The sequence below is a fragment of the Mirounga angustirostris genome, unplaced genomic scaffold, assembly GCF_029215605.1.
Source record: "Mirounga angustirostris isolate CCGP_5_RB_7025 unplaced genomic scaffold, mMirAng1.0.hap1 SCAF_11, whole genome shotgun sequence".
Classification (NCBI taxonomy): Eukaryota; Metazoa; Chordata; class Mammalia; order Carnivora; family Phocidae; genus Mirounga; species Mirounga angustirostris.
The window spans coordinates 57,296,053-57,321,746 of record NW_026991719.1 but is presented as its reverse complement, the minus strand read 5'-3'; the positions used below and the strand labels follow the sequence as shown (position 1 = coordinate 57,321,746).

General features: G+C 40.7%; 1 protein-coding gene across 2 annotated transcripts in view; it reads left to right on the top strand.

Annotated features, from left to right (window-relative positions):
- Positions 1-2,343: 2,343 nt before the first annotated feature.
- TEX11 (testis expressed 11) overlaps positions 2,344-25,694 on the top strand; it is a 317,684-nt gene continuing 294,333 nt past the window's right edge. For both annotated transcript variants that reach the window (XM_064574208.1, XM_045879303.3), the window contains exons 1-4: positions 2,344-4,357; positions 5,035-5,092; positions 23,975-24,096; positions 25,246-25,330. In XM_064574208.1, the coding sequence (XP_064430278.1) occupies positions 5,056-5,092; positions 23,975-24,096; positions 25,246-25,330 (244 nt within the window). In that variant the 5' untranslated portion in view covers positions 2,344-4,357; positions 5,035-5,055. The remainder of the gene's footprint in view (positions 4,358-5,034; positions 5,093-23,974; positions 24,097-25,245; positions 25,331-25,694) is intronic.

The following is a 25,694-nucleotide window of genomic DNA, read 5'->3' as shown; positions in this document are numbered from 1 at the left end:
TTACGTTGTAAAACTCAGTATTTTCCCTTTATAATTCTGGTTTTCGGATGATGTTTACATCTTGCCATTGTGTTTATAAAATATCCACGCATAATTTCTTTGAGAAATTTTCTGATTCAATTTAATCTTTGATTAATCCCATATTTATTTTTGTATATGAAGTGAGGCAGGGGTCTAATTTTACTTTTTAAAATGGCTATGCAGGGGCGCCTGGGTGGCTCAGTCGGTTAAGCTCCTGCCTTCAGCTCAAGTCATGATCTCAGGGTCCTGGGATGGAGCCCGACATCTGGCTCTCTGCTCAGCCGAGAGTCTGTTTCTCCTCCTCTCCCTCTGTGCTCTCCCTTTCTCTCAAATAAATAAATAAAAATCTAAAAAAAATGGCTATGCAGTTGCTTCAATACTTTTTCTTGAATAACTCTTCCTTGCTGACTTGAATCATTTCCATATATATATATGGATTTGTTTCTGGACTCTTATTTTGTTCCATTTATCTGTCTGCACTATCACCATAAAATTATTTTAAGATTTTATTTATTTATTTATTTATTTATTTTTTAAAAGATTTTATTTTATTTATTTGAGAGAGAGAATGAGAGAGAGAGAGAGCATGAGAGGGGGAGGGTCAGAGGGAGAAGCAGACTCCCCGCCGAGCAGGGAGCCTGATGCGGGACTCGATCCCGGGACTCCAGGATCATGACCTGAGCCGAAGGCAGTCGCTTAACCAACTGAGCCACCCAGGCGCCCAAGATTTTATTTATTTATTTGACAGAGAGAGAGACAGCGAGAGGGGGAACACAAGTAGGGGGAGTGGGAGAGGGAGAAGCAGGCTCCCGCTGAGCAGGGAGCCCCATGCGGGGCTTGATCCCAGGACCTGAGCCGAAGGCAGATGCTTAACGACTGAGTCACCCAGGCCCCCCTACCATAAATTTTATTTACAGTAGTTTTAATACCTGGTAAAGCAAGCCCCTCTCCCTTACTCCATTATCCCTTGCGTTTTTAGAATTTTCTTGGCTATAAAATTGCATATTTTTTCTGAAAGTGTTTTTCTTTTTTTTATTAACAAGGTGTAATGCTACCTTATTAACTAATTTGCATTCTTTTTTTTTCTTTTAAGATTTTATTTATTTATTTATTGAGAGAGAGAGAATGAGAAACAGAGAGCATGAGAGGGAGGAGGGTCAGAGGGAGAAGCAGACTCCCTGCTGAGCAGGGAGCCTGATGCGGGACTCGATCCCGGGACTCCAGGATCATGACCTGAGCCGAAGGCAGTCGCTTAACCAACTGAGCCACCCAGGCGCCCCTAACTAATTTGCATTCTTGGTTGCTTACTCTCTTTTAACTCACTCTATTAATGAGAGTCTTTTTAAAAAAGATTTTATTTATTAGAGAGAGAGGTGGGGAGGGGAAGAGGGAGAGGGAGAGAATCTCAAGCTGACTCTGCACTGAGGGCAGAGCCTGGTGCAGGGCTGGATCTCCTGACCCTGAGATCACAACCCTGAGATCATGACCTGAGCTGAAACCAAAAGTTGGATGCTCAACAGACTGAGCCATATTAATGAGAGTTTTAATAAGCTCTCCTTAGAGTCCAAGCTGTTCACCCGCTGCCTTATGTGCTTATCTCTTTCACCATTTCTGCATTAATTTGTTAAAGAGCAGGAGAATAAAATTTGTAGTTTATGCCAGGGTAAGGGAAGAAAATCTACAGCCTGTTGAGTGCCATTTAATGGCATTTTACTAGTCATTCTTGCATATCCTCCTCAATATGCACCTGCTTCCTTTATTATTTCCTTTCTTCTTCTTTCTTTTACTTTATTTCCTGTCTCTTAATTCTTCCTTACTGGTAACATCCAGGGAGCCTATCTAGAATGAAAACAAAAACACTGGAGAAACCCATACAATGACATAAGGGGTTTCACCCTTTCTGCATATTTTATATTCATACTTTATTTTTTATTCACTTTTATTTTTTATTTCACCTTTTCTGCATATTTTGATATTTTTATTCAATACAATGGTAACAGTTCAGTAGCCCTGAATTTGGAAGCATATTTATAGTCAGTATTAATCAATGGAGTCATTTGATTCTTGTTTGCCTTATATAATCTTGGATAATATCATAGCCATCCCACTACAGATATATTTTTTAAAGATTTTATTCATTTATTTATTTAAATTTTGTTTATTTATTTGAGAGAGAGGGAGAGTGTGAGAAGGGGGAGGGCCAGAGGGAGAAGCAGACTCCCTGCTGAGCAGGGAGCCCGATGTGGGACAACATCCCAGAGGGCCTCCAGGATCATGACCTGAGCCGAAGGCAGTCACTCACCAACTGAGCCACCCAGGCGCCCGACAGACATTTTTTTAAAGTAATCTGTACACCTAACTCAGGGTTTGAGCTCACAATCCCAAGATGGAGAATCACATACTCTAGTGACTGAGCTAGCCAGGCACGCCTGTTAGAGACATTATTAATCACTAAGATTTCTACGATGTATGGGAAAGGACCACCCTGGGCTAGAGATCCAAGGTCTAATTTTCGCCCTGTTCCCTGTTCATTTAAGAACAAAGAAGTTAAGGTAGAGCCAGGGGCCTGGGTGGGATGATGGAAGTTGGGAGCCCTTGGTTTGCCAACGAGGAAATGGGGAATAATGGAAACTAGCATTTGTTACCTATTATATGCCAGCTAGCATTCTAGATGCTTTACATATACTACTCTTCTATTGAACCGGAAGCTTAGAACTACTTTTAGTTCCATTTTATAGATGACAAACTAGAGACAATGAGATTATAAGTAGCTAGCACATAGTATATGGTTCATAAGGATTTAGTCAACTATGAGATATTCTACCGCTCTTTTCCACCAACTTCTTTCCCTAATTGAGCAGTCTAGGATTGTAAAATGAATACCAAATTGCAGGATGCAAAAGACGAGGCGTTAATAGCAGTACTTACCCTGTTTTGCCTTTTTTCTTCACTGTACTATGTGATCTAGATGCAGAAAATTTTGAAGAGGGAAAAGAAACTATGTTTAGAAACCCCATCTTTTCCATGATAGGTAATGACTGACTCTGAGGCGGTCAGGGGCAGGAGGAAACTCTCTTAATGTTCCCAGAATTGAAGCCACAATCTCTTTAGTATATGTGCTGCCGAAGCGAGCACAGAAGCCACAATCTCTTTTATCTTGCTGGCCAGCTTCACATCTGGCTTGACTGTGGTGCACAAGACTTAAAAGAGGGCTATGTGAGGCAAGAGGTGGGAGGCTTGTTAATGTTTTGATTTGGGGTTTTCCCTCCAAGTTTGGAGTCATCATGCCTTAACACTGCTGTCTCTGAACAGAGATTTCAGGCAAAGGCCAACGCTTTGGTTGCACGCATCACCCGTACATTTAGCTGGTACCAAACATGTTTACATATATATTCCACCGTCATCCCTAAAACCATTTGTCTGGAGATGGATGGGGCTGCCGCCCTTACTGCGAACCTGCAGGGGAGTCATTAGATAGTTTCCTTCAGATTTGACAAGGGCTGGGCAGCAGAAACGTGTCTTGGAACTACAGGGTTTTCCATTCCTCTCAACTTCTGATACTTCTTTTTAAGATTTTATTTATTTATTTGACAGACAAAGCGAGAGAAGGAACACAAGCAGGGGGAGAGGCAGAGGCAGAGTGAGAAGCAGGCTCCCCGCTGTGCGGGGAGCCCGATGCGGGACTCGATCCCAGGATTCCGGGATCATGACCTGAGCCGAAGGCAGAAGCTTAATGACTGAGCCACCCAGGCGCCCCTCAACTTCTGATATTTCTGACCTTTGCCTCTCTTGAATAACCAGTGGGCAATATTGTATATTTTCCTTCCTTCCTTCCTCCGTTTTCACCCCCATTCCTCCCTCTCTTCTCCCCCTCTCTATTTCCGCTCCCTCCCTCTCTCTCTCTTTCCGCTCCGTCATTCTCTCCCTTTTCTCCCCCCCCCAGGCCTGTTCTCTGCTTGCCTGTAACCCTGGCCATCTGCACCCCTCTCAGTAACTGTAGTATGCTTTCAGTATTGCACCGTATTTCCTTATGCTCTGTGATTCTTACCCCGTACTTCTAAGCTGCAACCCCAGGACTTAAGGCCTAGACGGCGCTCCGCAAGCCCGCGTCCTCGCGTCCCCGCGTCCCCGTGTGCCCCGTGCCCCGACGACGCTTACGCTCGGGGAGAGGATAAAGGCCAATTGGGCGTGGCCGTTGGTGACGTCACAACGGGGGGCGGTGCCTTCTGAGCGTCGACGGGCACCGTAGACGGAGTTCGTGGAGAGGGAACCGCGGCGATCGCGGTGTCCGCGGAGGTTCGTGATCCTGCCTCGGCGGAGGTAGGACGGGCCAAAGGTGGGTCAGCCACAGGTTAGTTGAGTGGTTTATGCCTAGCGAGAAGATGTGGCCATTAGTTTAATACTTTTTAGGGAGTCCGCGAGGCAAAGGTTTTGAACTACAGAGCTGCGGTAGCTGACTCTCAGGTGAAGGAAAATGGGCGAAAGCAGAGGGGTTTTTTTTGACTTGGATGAAGGATGGGGAGCGGTGTGTGGCCACCGAAAGCGGGAGATAGAAGTTTGGATGTGAACGACCAAAATTCCGTTGAAGCCGGACCGTTGATGATTGTTGGGGGTGGGGAGCTGAAGGCGCTAGCGGATCTGCGAGAGTGGGAAAAACGACAGCGAGTGATTGGATATTTTGAACGTATGGGCGGTGACGTGGGGAGATTTTGAGCCAATTAGGAGGAGGCATCGAGTACCAGCCAGACCAATCACGGGGTACCTCGAGCCCTGGTTTCCCTGTTGTGGGGCGGATTATGGTAAGAAACGACCGCGTGGAAATTTACTCCAGGCCTGGTTCTTGGCATGCGACAGCCAGGCCCTGCCCCTCATTAACTGCTTTTTCTGAGTTTTAAAACTTCTAAAGCATTTTTTCCCCTTCGGATAACAAGGAACTGGAAAATTTGTAAAGAAATTTTATTGAGAGACTGGAGGATAAAGGACAGAGTATTAAAATATTTTCTTATTTCATAGGCCTGAACCAGAGATTTCAAAATGGACAATACTGATTTTCGTTCCATGGATTTTAAAGGTATATAGCTTTACATGGTAATAAAAATGTCAGGTTGGTTGTTGCCTTATCTAAGATCTAAATGTATTTTGTTTCTGAATTTTATCTCTTTGGTCCAAATTTTCTCATTTATATACCAGAAAAACAACATAGATGTTTAAGACACTGGAACCCTTTTAGAAGCTTGTAAAGGAAACAGAATTCACAATTCATCTCTTGTTTTCTGAGGATTCTTGTGGCATGCAAAATAACACTGGTTTAATCTGAATTAGGGATCAACTACTTAAAAAAAAGTACATTAAAAAAATTACTGCAAGATCCCGAAGTGCCTTGCCATAATTATCAGTGAGAAATAAATTATATCCTGTGTAGTTTTAGATTTAAGTGCATTTTATTGTATCTTAATTATTTTAAGAACTGGTAATCCATGTATGGTATTTATGGGAAATCTTAATTAACAAAAGCAATTTAATTGACCAGAACACCAGATTCCTCAACCATGCCAGACATGGAAGAGTTTATGGTATTTCTTTTTTTCTGGGGACATGATTAGACCTGTAGTGCAGTTACATTCACATTCATATAATAATGAAATGTGTTGTAAGCAGGGTGGCTACAAATCTATTAGGTCAATGTTTTGTTAATGCTTGTCATTTAAAAATTACAGTTTAAGTTTTTTTTTTAAGCCTGAAGTTTTTTAAAAAAACTTTATTTATTTATTTATTTTTAAAGATTTTATTTATTTATTTGAGAGAGAGAGAGAATGAGAGAGAGCACATGAGAGGGGGGAGGGTCAGAGGGAGAAGCAGACTCCCCGCCGAGCAGGGAGCCCGATGCGGGACTCGATCCCGGGACTCCAGGATCATGACCTGAGCCGAAGGCAGTCGCTCAACCAACTGAGCCACCCAGGCGCCCTAAAAAACTTTATTTTTTATTTTTATTTTTATTTATTTATTTTAAAGATTTTATTTATTTATTTGACAGAGAGAGAGAGCGCACAAGCAGGGGGAGCAGCAGGCAGAGGGAGAGGGAGAAGCAGTCTCTCCGCTGAGCAGGGACCCCGATGTGGGACTCGATCCCAGGACTCTGGGATCATGACCTGAGCTGAAAGCAGACACTTAACTGACTGAGCCACCCAGGCGCCCTGATTTTTATTTTTTGAGTAAACTCTATCCCAAACTTGGGGCTCGAATTCAAAATCCCAGGATCAAATCATATGATCTACTGACTGAGCCGGCTAGGCACCCCCAAAGCCTTAAGTTTTAATTTAGGATATAGTAGCTTTCTTATTTATTTCTTTATATTTATATTATTTTATATTAATTTTATTTTTTAAATAATCTCTGTATCCATCGTAGGGCTCAAACCCACAACCCTGAGTTCAAGAATTGCATGCTCCAGGGCGCCTGGGTGGCTCAGTTGGTTAAGGCGACTGCCTTCGGCTCAGGTCATGATCCTGGAGTCCCGGGATCGAGTCCCGCATCGGGCTCCCTGCTCGGCAGGGAGCCTGCTTCTCCCTCTGACCCTCCCCCCTCTCGTGTGCTCTCTCTCATTCTCTCTCTATCTCAAATAAATAAAATCTTTAAAAAAAAAAATTGCATGCTCCACTGACTAAGCCAGCCAGGCACCCAAAGGATATAGTATCTTAAAGGATATAAACATGGAATAGGCATTATGACTTTTAAGTACAGTTGACCTTCAAAAAACACAGGTTTGAACTGCTCAGGTCCACTTACATGCAGGTTTTTTACAGTGTGATATTGTAAATATTTCTCCTTATGATTTTCTTGACATTTGATTTTCCCTAGCTTACTTTATTATAAGAATACAGTATATAATACACATAACATGCAAAATATGTGTTAATTGACTGTTACTGGTAAGTCTTCTGGTCAACCGTAGGCTATTAGTAGTTAAGTGTTTGGAGAGTCAAATTCATAGGTGGATTTTCAAATGTGCAGGGGTCAGTGCCCCTAACCCCCCGTGTTGTTCAGGGGTCAGTTGTGCATGGTATTTGAGATCTCGTATTTACGTAAATATTTGAAGCACACAGAAAAGTATACGGAGTAAGATAATGATATATTATCTGTTTACCACTAACTTTTGCTGAATCTTAACAGTTTGCCATATGCTTCAGATAGGTCATTGTTTCAGAGAACTAAAAGATTACATGTGCCAGTTTTTCATCTTTTAAAATTTTACATAAATTTGTATCATTTTGTATGATTTTTTTCTGCAGCTTGTCTTTTTTTGCTCAGTATTGTGTTTTCCATATTTACCCATATGGATATTTTAGTTCTAGTTCATTTGTTTCCACGGCTGATTAGTACTATTACTTTGAATATGTCTCTCTCTCTCAAATAAATAAAATCTTAAAAAAAAATATCTCTCTTTCTCTCTTAAAATAAATAAACCAAATCCTTTAAAAAGGGGGGATGCCTGGGTGGCTCAGTTGGTTAAGTGTCTGCCTTCAGCTCAGGTCATGGTCCCGGGGTTCTGGGATTGAGCCCCGTGTTGGGCTTCCTGCTCAGCGGGAAGCCTGTTCTCCCTCTCCCTCTGCAGCTCCCCCTGCTTGTGCTCTCTCACTCTCTTTCTCAAATAAATAAAGTCTTTACTTTGAATATAAGTATACCACAATTTATTTATCTAATCTCCTTTGTTGGCTCTATGAGTTGTTTTCAAATATTTGCTATTACAGACGACAGCACTACAGTGGACATTGTGTTGCAGAGAGTTTAGGAGGAGTTTTCTTTTTCCTTTTTCTTGTTGTTTTTTTTTTTAAAGTAATCTCTATGCCCGATGTGGGACTCAAACTCACGACCCAACATCAAGAGTCATATGCTCTATAGACCTAGCCAGCCAGGTGCCCCTAGCAGGAGTTTTCAAACATTTTTGGCCACCACCCATGGCAAGGAGATATATTTTACATCACATCTACACAGTGTATCAAAAGTTTAATGAAATAACCCTTCCTACATGCAGTACACTATGACATTTTTTAATTTAAATTCAATTAATTAACATATAATGTATTATTTGTTTCAGGGGTACAGGTCTGTGATTCATCAGTCTTACATAATACCCAGTGCTCATTATTAATACAGGGCCTCCCCAATGTCCGTCACCCAGTTACCCCATCCCCCACCCCCCTCCTCTCCAACACTATGATATTTTCTATTCTGTGCTTTTTCATTAAAAAATGTTGGTTATGACCCACTAAATTTATTTACTTCTTGAGCACTTGTGGGTGAGGCTCTAGTACAGTGCTGTCTGATTGAAACAGTGCAAACACAATTTTATATTTTTTAGTAGCCACATTAAAAAAAGGCTGAATAGAGTAAATTTTAACAATACAAATTATAGGGGCACCTGTCTGGCTCAGTCAGAAGAGCATGCGGCTCTTGATCTTGGGGTTGTGAGTTTGAGCCCCATGTAGGGTGTAGAGATTATGTAAATAAATAAACTAAAAAACCAATACAAATTATATAGCTCAATATATCTAAAATGTTATCATTTCATCATATGATCAATATAAAAATTATTAGCAAGATATTTTATGTTCTTTTTTTTGTACAAAGTCTTTGAAGTCAGGTATGTATTTTATACTTAAAAACATACCTCATTTTTGACTTGCCTCATTCCAAGTTCTCAGTAGTCACATGGGGCTAGTAGCTACCCTATATAATGGCAGTGCTGTTCTAGGGAATACATTTAGGAGTGGAGCTTCTGGGTCAAAAGCTATGAGCATCTTTAACTTTATAAATATTGCCAAATTGCTGTTGAGTGGTTTTAATAATTTGTACTCCCTCTCCCTTTCTCTTTTCCCTATATTCTTGCTAAGAATTGGTATTGTCAGACTTAAAAGAATTTGCAGGTGTGTGGGCGCCTGGGCGGCTCAGTTGGTTAAGCGACTGCCTTCGGCTCAGGTCATGATCCTGGAGTCCCGGGATCGAGTCCCGCATTGGGCTCCCTGCTCGGCGGGGAGCCTGCTTCTCCCTCTGATCCTCCCCCCTCTCATGTGCTCTCTCTCTCTCATTCTCTCTGTCTCAAATAAATAAATAAAATCCTTAAAAAAAAAATTGCAGGTGTGAAGAGTGTTGTTGTTGTTGTTTTTTTAAAGATTTTATTTATTTATTTGACAGAGAGAGAGTGAGCACAAGTAGGCAGAGCAGCGGGCAGAGGGAGAGGGAGAAGCAGGCTTCCCGCTGAGCAGGGAGCCCGACGCGGGGCTCGATCCCAGGACCCTGGGATCATGACCTGAGCCGAAGGCAGACGCTTAACAACTGAGCCACCCAGACACCCCAAGTGGTGTTGTTTTTAATTACCGTTTTATTTTGGAATACTTTTAGATTTACAGAAATAGTGCAGAGTTCCCATATTACCCCCAGACAGTTTCATTTTCATTTATGTTATCATCTTCCATGAGCATTGTTTGAATTTCCATTTCCCTGATAACTAGTGAAGTTAGGTGTATTTTCATAGATTTATTGGCCATTTGTGTTTTCTCTTCTGTACATGTAACCTTTTCAGTCAAGTTTTGTAAAAATGAACCACAGAAAACCATGTGGCAGCTCTAGGTCATTTTCTTCTTAGGGAGAATTGACATAACATCCATCTTTTTGTATCAACAGTTCAGACAATTTCAAGACCAAGAAGAAATTGGTCTAAGTTATACCCGTTGGGGCTAAATAAGTGTAACTCCTTTTCTGTATGCCAGATCTTCAACTATTTGAAGATATTTATGTCCCCTGGGAAGTCTCTTCTTCAGATTAAGCATTTTCAGTTCGTTCAGTCATTCCTCATGTTTCATGGTTTCTAGTCACCTTATCATCTTGTGTGCTGTCCTCTGAAAATTCTGTTTTTTCATGTTATTCCTTAAAGTGCGGTACCCATAGCAACACAATATTTTAGGTTTTATATGATCAGCACAAAATAATCCTCTTTAGATTTAGGAGTGATCATCATTCTCTTAGATACTGATGTAGTTAAGATTGAATTTTTTTTCTTTTTTGGGGTGAGGCCAGTCACACTACACTGGTGATTCATTTTGAGCTTTTTTGCCCTCCAAAGGCCCTCAGTCTTTTTATCTTTATTATTTTTATTATTTTTTAAGATTTTATTTGACAGAGAGTACAAGCCGGGGGAGCAGCAGGCAGACGGAGAGGGAGAAGCAGGCTCCCCGCTGAGCCGAGAGCCCAAAGTGGGGCTCCATCCCAGACTCTGGGATCATGACCGGAACCAAAGGCAGACACTTAACCTACTGAGCCATCCAGGTGCCCCATCCCTCAGTCTTTTTAAGTACATGCTGCTATTAAGTTACATTTTGCCTGTCATATACTGGTACAGTTAGTTTTGAAGACTTAAATGCAGGACTATAATTTTTTTTTTAAGTAGGCTCCATGCCCAGTGTGGGGCTTGAACTCAGAACCCTGAGATCAAGAGTCACATGTTCAGGGGTGCCTGGGTGGCTCAGTTGGTTAAGCGACTGCCTTCGGCTCAGGTCATGATCCTGGAGTCCCTGGATCGAGTCCCGCATCGGGCTCCCTGCTCAGCAGGGAGTCTTCTTCTCCCTCAGACCCTCCCCCCTCTCATGTGCTCGCTCTCTCTCATTCTCTCTGTCTCAAATAAATAAATAAAATCTCTTTTTTTTTAAAAAAAGAAGAGTCACATGTTCTACTGACTGAGCCAGCCAGGTGCCCCTATAATTTTTTTTTTCTTACATTAATCCCATTACTACAACCAGAGATTTGATTTTTATTCCTGATTATACATCTGTCTTATTTGTTATCTCTCAGCTTCTTCATCCAACTCATTTTTTAAAAGATTTTATTTATTTGAGAGAGAGAGAGAAGGAGAGATCATAAGCCAGGGGTGGGGGGGTTGTAGGGGCAGAGGGAGAAGGAGAAACAGGCTCCCCACAGAGCAGGGAGCCCGACACAGGGCTTGATCCCAGGACCTTGAGATCATGACCTGAGTCTAAGGCAGACACTTAACCGACTGAGTCACCCAGGTGCCCCTTCATCCAACTCATTGACGAAATTGTTAAAAAGGACAAGGCCAAGAACAGAGTGCTATGCCATGAAAAACCTCACTACAGATTGACATCAGTCCATCAAGCAGCATGCTTGTTCAACCTTCCTGATTTGCTCTTGTGTTCAAAGTCTGGCAACTGTCTTATTCTGTACTTGACTTTGTCCCTAGATTTAGAATTTCTGGTTCATCTTTTCTAAGGAGTCTTCGGGCTCTTTGTATATGTACTTCTCTTACCAACTCTCCTGTTGACTTTTTTCCCCCGAGTTTTATTGAGATGTAATTGACATAGTGTGTGTTTTTTTTAAAGATTTTATTTATTCATTTGAGACACAGAGATACAGAGAGAGAGAGAGAGCATGAGCAGGGAGAGAGGCAGAGGGAGAGGGAGAAGCAGGCTCCCTGCTGAGCCAGGAGCCCGATGTGGGGCTCGATCCTAGGCCTCTGGGATCATGACCTGAGCCGAAGGCAGACGCTTAACCATCTGAGCCACCCAGGCGCCCCTGACATAGTGTGTTTTTAAGGTATACAGTGTGGTGATTTTATATATGTGTATATATCTAAATGATTACCATGGTAAAGTTAGTTGACACATTCATCATCTCACATAGGTTATAGTGTTTCTGGGGGGTGGGGAAATGGGTGAAGGTGGTCAAAGGGGACCAACCTCCTGTTTACCTTTGAGGCTGCCTTTTTTTTTTTTTTTAAAGATTTTATTGATTTATTTGACACAGAGAGAGAGAGACAGCAAGAGGGGGAACACAAGCAGGGGGAGTGGAAGAAGGACAAGTGGGCTTCCTGCTGAGCAGGGAGCTGGATGTGGTGCTCAGTCCCAGGACACTGGGATCATTACCTGAGTTGAAGGCAGACGCTTAACAACTGAGCCACCCAGGTTCCCCAAGAAGCTGCCTTTAAAAAAATTATTTTATTTTATTATTATTTTTTAATTTTTAAAATTTTTAATTTTTTAAAGATTTTTTCATTTATTTGTCAGAGAACACAAGCATGGGGAGCGGCAGGCAGAGGGAGAAGCAGGCTTCCCGCCGAGCTGGGAGCCCGATGCAGGGCTCAATCCCAGGACCCTGGGATTATGACTCGAGCTGAAGGCAGATGCTTAACTGGCTGAGCCACCCAGGCATCCCTATTATTTTTTTTAAAGATTTTATTTATTATTTAAAAAATATATTTTTTAATATTTATTTAGTTGACAGCACAAGCAGGGGGAGCAGAAGGCAGAGGGAGAGGGAGAAGCAGGCTCCCCGCTGAGCAAGGAGCCCGATATGGGGCTCGATCCCAGGACCCTGGGATCATGACCTGAGCTGAAGGCAGACACTTAATGGACTGAGCCACCCAGGTGCCCCAAAGATTTTGTTTATTTATTTGAAAGAGAGAGAGAGGGAGAGGGAGAAGCAGACTCCTGCATGAGCAGGGAGCCCGACACGGGGTTAGAACCCAGGACCCTGAGATCATGACCTGAGCCGATGGCAGTCGCTTCATCGACTGAGCCACCCAGGTGCTCCCAAACTGCCTTTGTTTGTTTGTTTCTTTTTTTTCCCTTTCTCTTTCTTTCTGTCCTTCCTTCCTTCCTTTTCCCTTTTCCCTTTCCTTTCCTTTCGCTCCCTCTCTCTCTCCTCCCTCCCTTCCTTCTTTCTTTCTTAGTAATCACTATACCCAGTGTGAGTCTTGAACCCACTACCCCAAGATCAAGAGTCAGATTCTCTTCTGACTGAGCCAGCTCGGCGCCCCTTAGGCTGCTTTCCTGATGTTGAACAAAGTCTGATGTCACACTGTGCTGTCCTGCTCCTGACCTACAGCCTCCTGGGATTTCAGCTCTGCAGTACTTCTTTCTTTCCCCTGCCTCCTGTTCCTCTCTCCTTCCTTTTCCTTTTCTTTTTTTTCTTATTGTTCTTTCTCAGAAATCAGTTGGACTTAAGCATAATTTATGTAGAGTAGAATTTACACATTTTATTTTATTTTATTTATTTTTAAGATTTTATTTATTTATTTGACAGATTCACAGCGAGAGAGGGAACACAAGTAGGGGGAGTGGCAGGCAGAGGGAGAAGCAGGCCTCCCCAAGGAGCAAGGGAGCTCGATGCGGGGCTTGTTCCGCAGACCCTGGGACCATGACCTGAGCCGAACGACTGAGCCACCCAGGTGCCCCAAGAATTTACACATTTTAAATGTATAGGTTGATCCCATTTTTTGGGTAAATGTAAACCATATAAATAACATTTCAATCAAGAAATAGAACATTCTTATCTCAGAAAATTCTGTCATGCCCCTTTGTAGTCCATCTACCGCCCACCCTCCACTCTAGGCAACCACTGTTCTGATTTCTGTCACTGTAGATTAGTTTATAAATGAAATCATCTAGTATGTATTCTTTTTTTTTCTGTGCTGTCTTTCACTAAGCATAGTTATTTTGAGATTCATCCATGTTGTTGCATATGAGTAGTTAATTTTTTTATTGCTTAGTAGCATTCCACTGGATATATATACCAGTGTTTATCCATTCATATCTTGATGGACATTTTTGACTATCATGAGTAAAGTTGCTATGAATATTCATGTATAAGTTTTTTTTTTTTAATATTTTATTTATTTGACAGAGAGAGAGATAGGGAGAGCAGGAACACAAGCAGGGGGAGTGGGAGAGAGAGAAGCAGGCTTCCCGCCAAGCAGGGAGCCTGATGCGGGACTCGATCCCGGTACTCCGGGATCATGACCTGAGCTGAAGGCAGACGCTTAACGACAGAGCCACCCAGGTGCCCCATGTATAAGGTTTTTAAAATGACTTAGGTTTTCATTTCTCTTGGGGGAAATGCCTAGGAGTGGATTTGCGGAGATGTAAAGTGCCTTTGTAACCAGGTTTCAACAGATTGTCTAGAGTATATCCTTTCTGGAGGACAGGTTTTGAAGGGTTCAAATTCTTAATTTGAAGGGGATTAAGAGGTATAAATTTCTAGTTATAAAATAAATAAGTCATTGGGATGAATAGTACAGCATAAGGAATATAGTCAGTAATATTAGGATAAAGTTGTATGGTGATGGATGGTAACTACCCTTATCTTGATGACTATAGCGTATTGCAAAGAATTGTTGAATTCTGTGTTGTGCACCTGAAACTAATATAACGTTGTATGTCAACTATATCTCAATTGAAAAAAAAACAAAACAATAGCATCTGGGCTGGGGGTTTCCTAAAACTGTTCTGTCTGATTCAGAGAAAGTTCCTCATCTTGGCAAGCACCAGGACCATCCAAAATAGAAGGCGACTTAATATGGGAATAGCAAAAAATTTAGTAGAGTTTTTGAAAGAGTATTTGTACCAAGATAATTTAGCTCAGTTGTCCTTCTCAACATTAAGATTGTTTCTTTTTAAAAAATGCCAACTGTTTATCAAGCTTTAGGACTCTCTTTCGTTTTTTTTTAAGATTTTATATATTTATTTGAGAGAGGGAGAGAAAGAGCATGGATGGGGGGAGGGGCTGAGGTGAAGGCAGATGCTTAACCAACTGCACCACCCAGGCACCCCTCCTATGGTTAATTTGGAGACAATTCTCCTTTTTCTAGATTTTTTTTTTTTAAGATTTTATTTATTTATTTGAGAGAGAATGAGAGAGAGAACACATGAGAGGGGATAGGGTCAGAGGACGAAGCAGACTCCCTGCCGAGCAGGGAGCCCGATGCGGGACTCGATCCAGGGACTCCAGGATCATGACCTGAGCCGAAGGCAGTCGCTTAACCAACTGAGCCACCCAGGCGCCCCTTTTTCTAGATTTTTAACATCTTTGTGTTTGCTTTTATATATATACCCTTATGGTCTATTAAGATACGTAATTTTATACTTTCGTTTCCTATTAAATTTATGATGACTGTTAGGAGGTAGATATAAACTAATTTGTTTCAACAAATTTTCAGAAGTCAGTCATGACATATACTCTAGATCAGCCCTATCTATTAGACCTATAATGTGAGCTGCAAATGTAATTTAAAAATTTGGGCGCCTGGGTGGCTCAGTCGTTAAGCGTCTGCCTTCAGCTCAGGTCATGATCCCTGGGTCCTGGGATCGAGTCCCGCATCGGGCTCCCTGCTCAGCAGGAAGCCTGCTTCTCCCTCTCCCACTCCCCCCTGCTTGTGTTCCTGCTCTCACTATCTCTCTCTCTGTCAAATAAATAAATAAAATCTTAAAAAAAAAAAATTTATAGGGATGCCTGGGTGGCTCAGTTGGTTAAGCGTCCAGCTCTTGATCTCACCTGAGGTCTTGATCTCAGGGTCGTGAGTTCAAGCCCTGCAGTGGGCTCTGAGCCTGCTTAAAACATTTTTTTTTGAGTAGTCACATTAAAAAGTAACGAGAAAAAGAAAGTAAAGAGAAACAGGTGCAATTATTTTTAGTAACAATAATAACTTTAATATTATATTTTAGCCCCACATATCCAAAATATTTCAACATGCAATCAGCATGCAAAATTACTGAGATATTTTACATTCTTTTTTTATACTAAATATTTGAAATCTGATGTGTATTTTACAATTACAGCATATTTCACTTTGGACTAACCACATGTCAGGTGCTCAGTAGCCACATGGGGCTGCCCTGTTAGACTGCAGATCTAAACTTAAAAACTTCAGTAGTAAAACTCAGTCAAGATAATTGGCTTTCTTTGAATCTCAATGGTTTTTTTTTTTTTTTTTTGAATCTCAATGGGTTTAAATCATTTGGAAGCTTCCCTGAACTATTTTTTCCTTATTCCTTTAAATGCCATAATGGGATCCTCAGATTAGGAATGGCAGAGTTATTAGGAAATGTTCCAAGACAAGGCCACATAGTTCAGAGTCATGAGCATAGCTTTTTTATTTTTTAAAGATTTTATTTATTTGACAGAGAGAGCACAAGCAGAGGGAGAGAGAGGGAGAAGCAGGCTCCCCGCTGAGCAAGGAGCCCGATGCGGGACTTGATCCCAGGACCCTGGGATCATGACCCAGGCCGAAGGCAGCCGCTTAACCGACTGAGCCACCCAGGCGTCCCATGAGCATGGCTTCTATATGGCCTGTGCAGAAATCTTGTTGGGGTCACCTAGTATGCACATATTAGGTAGCAATAATAATACAGTTTATGAAATAAAGAGGTAGAATAACACAATACAACCTTCTTAGTGTGCCATGTAATGTGTTTCAGGCTCTGTCCCCTACATGCCTGCCTGCCTTTCTTTCTTGTATTTTTTTTAAGTAACGTCTGTGTGCAATTTGGGGTTGGAATTTATGATCCCGAGAATAGGAGTCTCTACTGATTGAGCCAGCCTAGCTCCCCTTCCACTTGCCTTTCTAATGGTGTTTCTTGTAACCTTCCTTTACCCATTTTCTAACCATACATAATTATTTATGGTTATTTAAACCCACTGTGCTTTTCAACGCCTCTGTGCATCCCCCTCCGTTTGGTATGTTGCCTGGCAATCTCTAACTCATCCTTCAAGACCCACCTCAAATGGAATGGCAACTTAATGAAGCCTATTCTGCCATTCTTATAACCCATCTCTCAAATGGGCACTCAGTTCTTTCTTTATATTCATCTTGTACTCACAGCACTTAATACATAGTGTTGTAAATTTTCCCATTTTAATTTCCCTTAGTAGTGTGATACACCTATTTGATGGCATAGACGGCCTCCCTCATCCTTGTATTCCTCGCAAGATCCCCAGTTCAGCCTTCCAAATGTGTTGTTACAGTCTGTCACCTGCATTCCCAACCTTTCCAGGTATTGTTTCTGGTCTGATTTAGATGTGAATCTACTAGGCTAGTGTCTTGGATAAGTCTTTCGTCCAGTGCCTGTCACATTGTTAACACTCAGTAAACAAATCAATTAATTAAATTAAAGTTGCTTAAATAGATGGAAATAGCCTTTGGTAACCATGGTGAGCAAAACACACCAGATCTTAGCTGAATAGAAGATTCTCAGTCAAAAACAATGGGGCTCATATCTTGGCCATTGTAAATAATGCTGCAGTAAACATAGGGTGCATATATCCTTTTGAATTAGTGTTTTCATTTTCTTTGGGTAAATAAATACCCAGTAGTGGAATTATTAGATCATATTTTTAATTTTTTGAGGAACCTCCATGCTGTTTTCTGCAGTAGTTGTGCCGATTTGCATTCCCACCAGTAGTGTATGAGGGTTCCTTTTTTTAAATTTTTAAATTTATTTTATTTTTATTTTTTAAAATTAATTTGTATATCTTTTAAATGCATGTGCCTCTGGTAGAGTGCTCACTTCTTTAATTTTTTATTTATTTGTCAGAGAGAGGGAGGGAGGGGGAGGGAGCCCACGCACAGGCAGGGGGAGCGGCAGGCAGAGGGAGAAGCAGGCTCCCCACTTAGCAAGGAGTCCGATGCGGGACTCGATCCCAGGACCCTGGGATCATGACCTGAGCTGAAGGCAGATGTTTAACCAACTGAGCCGCCTAGGTGCCCCCTTTTCTTTTTTTTTTTTTAAGATTTTATTTATTAATTTGAGAGAGAGAGCAGGAGTAGGGGGGAGGGGTAGAGGGAAAGGGAGAAGCAGACTCCCTGCTGGGCAGGGAGCCCAATGATGTGGGGCTCGATCCCAGGATCCTGGGATCATGACCCCAGCTGAAGGCAGGTGCTTAACAGACTGAGCCATCCAGGCTCCCTGAGGGTTCCTTTTTCTCCAGATCATTGCCAACACTTGTTATTTCTTATCTGTTTGATTTTAGCCATTTTGATAGGTATAATGAGTCCACTGATAGATGAATAGGTAAGATGTATATACACACACACACAGTGGAATAATACAGCCATCAAAAGGATGAGACTGTGCCATTTGTGACAACATGGATAGACCTAGAGGGTATTATGCTAAGTGAAATAAGTCAGACTGAAAAAGACAAATACTATATGGTTTCACTCATATGTGGAATCTAAAAAAAAAAAAAAGAACACACAAATGAATCAACAAAAGGCAGAATCACAATCTGTAAACACAGAGGACAATGTGATGGTTGCCAGAGGTGAGGGGTTGAGGGTGGGGGGGGAAGGGCAAAATGGGTTAAGGGGAGTGGGAAATACTGGCTTCCAGTTATAGTATTAATAAGTCATGGGAATAAAAGGCACAGCATAAAGAATATAGTCAATGGTATTGTAATAGCATTGTATGGTAAGAGGTGGTAGCTACACTTGTGGTGAGTATAGAATAATGTTTAAACTTGAATCACTATGTTGTACACCTGAAACTAATGTAACATCGTGTGTTAACTACACTGAAATAAAAAAACTTAAAAAAAATCTTTTACTGAAAAACAACAATAGGGCTCAACTACAAAGGGTAACAGGGTGTAATGAGAGTAACAGAGTAATATATACAGATACTTGGTAAAGAAGATGCTTAGGGATAGGATTGGATGAGTTGGCAAGTTGAGTCTGGTTATGGGCCTTGTATTTAGAAGAGTGTGAAAGATATAAAATACCTAGATTAGCTGCATCATTTACACAGTGCATTTGGTTGATAGGACTGAGTTGTGGCTCTTTTGAGACATTCTTCCTACTGATGTAGTTTGACCAGAATCAAGCCGGAAATTCCTTTGTGGTTAGCATGATATTGTCAGCTCTTGCTTCCCCCACAGTCCCAGCCAGTTGCCCTCCAAAATTTTATATAGCTTTATCTCCTGTTGAGCCCAGGCTTCGGTTCACTCCAGTCCCTGATCCAGTTCTGTCCAAGGCCAAAAAGAATAGCAGTATTGTGGAGTAGGGAAGAAGTTAGTTTGAAGTGAAATCCTATTGGCCGTCAGATTTGAGATTTAACATGCTAGGGGCAACCTCTAGGTACCTGTTGAGCTTTGGAGCTAGCCGTATCATTTCTGTTTGCCAGGATTTTCACAGAGTTAGCCTGTCCTGCGTCCTTTTCTAGTTGCCCTCCAGGACCAAGATGCTGCTCAGAAGTACAATACACCACTGTGAATAGTTCTCTTTGAACTATGGTGCAGGACTTCTGCATTATGACTTGCTGCTTGGAATCTCTTGTAACATATCCAGTTTGTCAGTTGGGACCTCCTGGAATATTGTATAAAAATGATGATCTCTCTGACCATAGAAAATATTATTTACAATGTGATTTTAATCTAGGACTAAATCTGTTTGAGTTTTCCATGCCCTTTTGACACTGGATATTTGGCTGTGGTCATTCAAACTAGCCTCAGCTGGAGTACTTTTTCTTAGCCTGCAATCAGAATTCTAGTGTGGTATACTCTGAACGGTGTTGGCTCATTTTTTCTCTCCCTGAGGTTTTTTAGTTGTGTCAGTCTTGGCATATCACTTACTTCAGGCCCTTCCTGATAGAACTAGAATAATGGAAAGTACAGGATTTCAAATTAGAAAGCCTGAGTTCAAATCCTAGTTTGCTATTTTCTTTGTATCACCTTTGAGAAGTCACTACACTTTGTTAAATCTCAGTTTCTGCATCTTATAAAATACAGATATCTCCCTTGCAGAGTAGATTGATGATTAAATGAGAATGCATGTGAAAAAGCTTTGAGACTGTAAAGCACTATGCAAATGTTAATTTTATTGTCATTTTCCGTTTTTTTCTCACTAAAGAAGTTGCAGATAATCATCGTGACTCAGAGTAAAATCTTGAATTGACCCTGACAGGTCTTTGAGCTGCTTTGGCTTTCAAATGACTGGTTGAGCTGGTGGAGGCCACAGGGAGAGACTTGGCAGGATGTTTGATAGATTTTTTTTTTCCATGTTATAATGGAAGATCCCTTTCTCAAGGATAGGGAAAATGCTTACTTTTTATTATTCTGTACCTAGAATGCTGTCTACCAAATCAGAGTTAATTGGTACTGATTAACATGGCTATCTCAATAGAGTGACCCCTTCAGGATGAATCTCATTTAAATTAAATTGACTGAAATCATGCTGCAAATCATAGTTTATTTCAGTAGTTAGGAAGATAATTTAATCACATTCTTTCAAAATGTACAGTCTTGCTGGATATAACCTTAATACAGCATGTTGTCTTCAGATCTCAGGAATAGGTTGTATTTATAGAAGCTCTTTTCTGAGCTTCTCTTAGAAGCAAGTCTCTCATTCATGGTGTAAGTCAACCATTTAGCTGTGTGGTGTCTACTACTTACTCAGCTTTGCTGACTGTGTTTTATCCCAAAGCACTGCGTGCTGTCATTGCCTCAGCTGGTGTCAATCAAGTTGCACACCTGAGTGACTTCGAAAATAATGTTTTAAAGGACCAGGATTATATTGACAGAGAACGAATTATATAAAACATTAAGAAAACATTCACAAATCAAAATTAATGTCTTCACAGTCTCATGTGTTATGTAACCACAAGTTATGACTAGTATTCTACTGAAGTATTTTTGAATTTTTTTTAAAAAAGGAACTCAAATTAAGAATTTATATTGGGTTTTTGTTTTCTTGTCAAAAACATTTCAAGAATCTATTTTTAGGTACGCCTGGGTAGCTCAGTTGGTTATGCGGCTGCCTTCGGCTCAGGTCGTGATCCTAGGGTCCTTGGGATCGAGCCCTGCATCGGGCAAATAAATAAACAGTAACAATAAACAAAATCTTTTAAAAAATAATCTGTTTTTATATAATATTTGGATTTTTTTTTCTTAAGATTTTATTTATTTGTCAGAGAGAGAGCACAAGCAGGGGGAGCGGCAGACAGAGGGAGAGGGAGAAGCAGGCTCCCTGCTGAGCAGGGAGCCCGACACGGGGCTCGATCCCAGAACCCTGGGGTCATGACCTGAGCCGAAGCAGCCGCTCAACTGACTGAGCCACCCAGGTGTCCCAATAATATTTGGATTCTTTTTTTTTTTAAGATTTTATTTATTTATTTGAGACAGAGAGAATGAGAGACAGAGAGCATGAGAGGGAGGAGGGTCAGAGGGAGAAGCAGACTCCCTGCCGAGCAGGGAGCCCGATGCGGGACTCGATCCTGGGACTCCAGGATCATGACCTGAGCCGAAGGCAGTCGCTTAACCAACTGAGCCACCCAGGCGCCCCATAATATTTGGATTCTTAAAAACGATTTTTAAACTTTCCTAATTCTTTTTTTATTGAGGTATAATTGACATACACCATTATATTAGTTTCAGGTGTATATCATAATGATTTGGTCATTGTACTTATTGTGAAATGATCACCACAAGTCTAGTTAATATCTATCACCATGCATAGTTATAAATGTTTTTTCTTGTGATGAGAACTTTTAAGATTTACTCTTTTAGCAACTTTCAAATATGCAATACAATATTATTAACTACTGTTACCATGCTGTACATTACATCCCCAGGACTTGATTTACTTTATAACTAGAAGTTTGTACCTTTGACTCCAGTCACCCATTTCGCACCCGCCCCTGCCAGCAACCACCAGTTTGTTCTCTGTATCTATGAGCTTGTTTTTTTTTTTAAGATTTTTTTAAGATTTTATTTATTATTTGAGAGAGAGAGTGCACAAGCAGAGGGAAGAGGCAGAGGGAGAAGCAGGCTCCCCTCTGAGCAGGGGTCCCATTGGGACTCGATCCCAGCACGCTGGGATCACGACCTGAACTGAAGGCAGATGCTTAACCGACTGAGCCACCCAGGCGCCCATGAGCTTGTTTTTTTTTTTTTTTTTTTTTTTTTTTTAAGATTCCACATATATGAGAGATTATATAATACTTGTCTTTCTCTGTCTGACTTATTTCACTTAGCAGGATGTCCTTAAGGTCCATCTATGTTATTACAAATGGCAAGATTTCATTCACCTTTATGGTTGAATGATATTCCATTGTGTGTATATATATAATTTCTTCATTCATTTATCTGTTGATGTACACTTAGGTTGTTGCTGTATTTTGCCTATTGTAAATAATCTTCGATGAATGTGGGGGAGCATATATTTTTTCAAGTTAGTGCTTTCATTTTCTTCAAATAAATACCCAGAAGTGGAATTGCTGGATTATATGGTAGGTCTATTTTTAATTTTTTGAGGAAATTCCATACTGTTTTCCATAGTGGCTACACCAATTTACGTTCCCACAAATAGTGCACAGGGGTTCCTTTTTCTTCACACCCTCGCCAACACTTGTTATTTCTTGTCTTTTTTTTTTTTTTTTTTTTAAGTAGGCTCCATGCCCAATATGGGGCTGGAACTCACAACCCTGAGATCAAGAGTCCCATGCTCTACTGACTGAACCAGCCAGGTGCCCCCGTTTCTTGTCTTTTTGATAGTAGCCATTCTAACAGGTGTGAGGTGCTAACTCATTATGGTTTTGATTTTCATTTCCTTGATGATTAGTGATGTTGAGCATCTTTTCAGGCCCTTGTTGGCTTTCTTTATGTCTTCTTCGGAAAAACGTCTATTCAGATCCTCTGCCCATTTTTATTTTATTTTATTTTTAGATTTTATTTATTTATTTGACAGAGAGAGACACAGCGAGAGAGGGAACACAAGCAGGGGGAGTGGGAGAGGGAGAAGCAGGCTTCCCGCAGAGCAGGGAGCCCGATGTGGGACTCGATCCCAGGACCCTAGGATCATGACCTGAGCTGAAGGCAGTCACTTAACCAACTGAGCCACCCAGGCGCCCCCTCTGCCCATTTTTAAATTTGATTGTTTTTTTTTTTTGAATTGTAGAAGTTATTTATATATTTTGGATATTAATTCCTTAACAGATACATGATTTGCAGGTATTTCCTCCCATTCTGAACTTTCTTAATTCTGTTATCAGTATTTCGAGGAAGGGCTGTAATATATACGCTTCTCAGCCTGATACTTGTCTAATCTTATAAGAATCAAGATATTTAATATTAGCCTTTCCATGATCTATTTTATGGGAGTAGGGAAGCTAGAGGTTTTTCTTTTTGTATATATTTCATCACCTGAGATGTATGAAATATATATGGTATATTTTCCCTAATACCTCTGCTCATGCAGTGGGTACTAAAGATTCCATGAGCTGTAAAAATATATATTTGAGCATAATTTGCTTAGTGAAGTCTATATTATTTTATTAAGTAATCTCTATGCCCCACATGGGGTTTGAACTCACAACCCTGAGATCAAGAGTTGCATGCTCCAACTGAGCCAGCCGGGTGCCCCTTGCTTTATGACATCTTAATGTGAATCTATTTTCTGATGCTTAACTGACGGTTTTTCATTTAGCAGATTATTATAGCGTGTTAAAAATTCTTTCAGAAGGTGCTCTGCAGTGTATAGTATTGTTATGAATATTAACATTCTTGCTAATTGATGCTCAAAAATGTAAGAAATTAGAGACATGTAGAGGTTATGGAGATCTCTGTTACAAGAGTTTGGAAAAATCTCAATTCGATAATATGAAAGGCATTAATTGTGATTTTACATCATGCTTCAGTTTTAAGGAATTCTGTGGTCTTGTAAGATTCAGTTACATGGAGTCTGGAGCTCAGATTGTTTAGAAAATGGTGACATCATTTGTACAGATTCAGTAACTGGTTAATGTTGTTGCTAATTGGGTATGTCATTTTTTTCTCTCAAAGTGAGGTCAGGACTTCAGAGCCAGCATTGTAAGTTATGTCTGTCTAATGCTTTAAAGTATTAATAAGTATTTCAGTTTTACAGGGCACATATATGTCTCCTTTCAGAATTTCTACATATTCTAGTTTTGAAGACATTGTTAATTTCTATTTTGTACTCTACCCTTAGCTACACGAAACTTTATCTCCAGTTTGGTTTTACTCTAAGGATAATTCAGGTTTCTTCATGCTATTATTCATTTTACCAAAGATCTAGGAACAGATTTCGAAATTATTTGCTACTTTTAGCCAATGGTGGTATGGTTCACAGCAGTTTTATCATCCATTGTTATTTCAGAAATTGTTGAAAACCTGATTTTAAGAGATAATTCACCCAGCATACCTGAGGCAATTGACAGACTCTTCGCCGACATAGCAAATATCAACAGGGAGTCTATGGTTGAAATACAGGATGCTCAGGTTGGTATAAAAACAATTTTGTTTATTATAAATTTTTTTTTTAAGGATTTTATTTATTTATTTCAGAGAGAGAGTGAGAGAGAGAAAGAGCACAAGAGGGGGGAGCGGGAGAGGGAGAAGCAGACTCCCTGCCGAGCAGGGAGCCCGATGGGGGACTCGATCCCAGGACTCCAGGATCATGACCTGAGCTGAAGGCAGTCGCTTAACCAACTGAGCCACCCAGGCGCCCCAATTATAAATTTTTTTTGAAATATTTTATTTTTAAAGATTTTATTTATTTGAGAGAGAGAGTGAGTGAGAGAGAGAGAGAGAGAGGGAAGGAGCAGTGGGGGGGTGAGGCAGAGGGAGAGGTAGAAGCAGACTCCCCACCGACCCACTGTGCAGGGAGCGTGATGTGGGGCTTGATCTTGGGACTCCAGGATCATGACCTGAGCCGAAGACAGATGCTTAAGCAACTGAGCCACCTAGGTGCCCCCAAAAGATTTTATTTTTAAGGAATCTCTACACCCAACATGGGGCTCAAACTCACAACTCGGAGACTAAGAGTTGTATGCTCCACTGACTGAGCCAGCCAGGTGCCCCTGATAAATTTTGATGATTCACCATTTTAATTAAAGTCCCGTATAAGTAAAAAATAAAATAGTCTTTATGATTAACCATTATAAATACATAGAAATCTGTTTTTGGATTTTCAAACCTAATGGCTTAATAACAGCTAAAACAAAGAATAAATGATACAATGCAGCATAATTAATTGCTCAATTATGTGAAACTTAATGAATACAGAAATTCAAAGAGGAGAGAGATCCACGTAGACTGTAGTAGTTGCTGAAAGCTTTGTGCATGTTCCTGGTGAGACTGAACTGGATTTGAGTTACATAAAGACAATGGGAGGAGGTATATTAGGTAAAGCCAGTAGTATGAATAAAAGTGCATAGATAGGAATGAACAGGTTGTGTTCGTGGGACAGTCAAATAATTACTCTAACAGTGGGTACATTTTGGGGGAGGCAAGGTAGAATGGTACTAGATTACGGAGGGCCTATAAATGACCAACAATAATCACGTATGCATAAAACATGCAAGAAAAATAATATCATTGGAGGTGGGCAGTATTTTAACTGGCTAAGAAAATGTTTCTCTTGCTTAGCTTGAAGAAATGGCAGTAAACCTGTGGAACTGGGCCGTTACCAAGGGAGTAGGTTTGGTTATAAGTGAAGAGCAGAAAGCTAAATGTACGTATACATTTTGTGACTTGTGGTATGAGTAGTATTTTTATTATACATTAGGTTGTGTTCTTGCAGTTTAAATAATATTTTGACTAGTTTACAGATGGATATTTGTTAAAATAAAACTAAACAAAATGATCCATACATAGAAGTTTCTCAAGCAAACATCCTGAATTTTATGGTTTTTTTTTTCAGAGATTAGCTCCTGATTAATAAAAGCATCACTGCAAGAAATAGTCTGGTGGTGAACAATAAAGATGATAAAAGGGTGGGAAAGTGAGAACTTGAGGAAATGTTAAAGGACATGGATTATTTTCCCTGGAGAAGAGATGATCAGAATCTTCAGGGTTCTGAAGGACTATCAAATAGT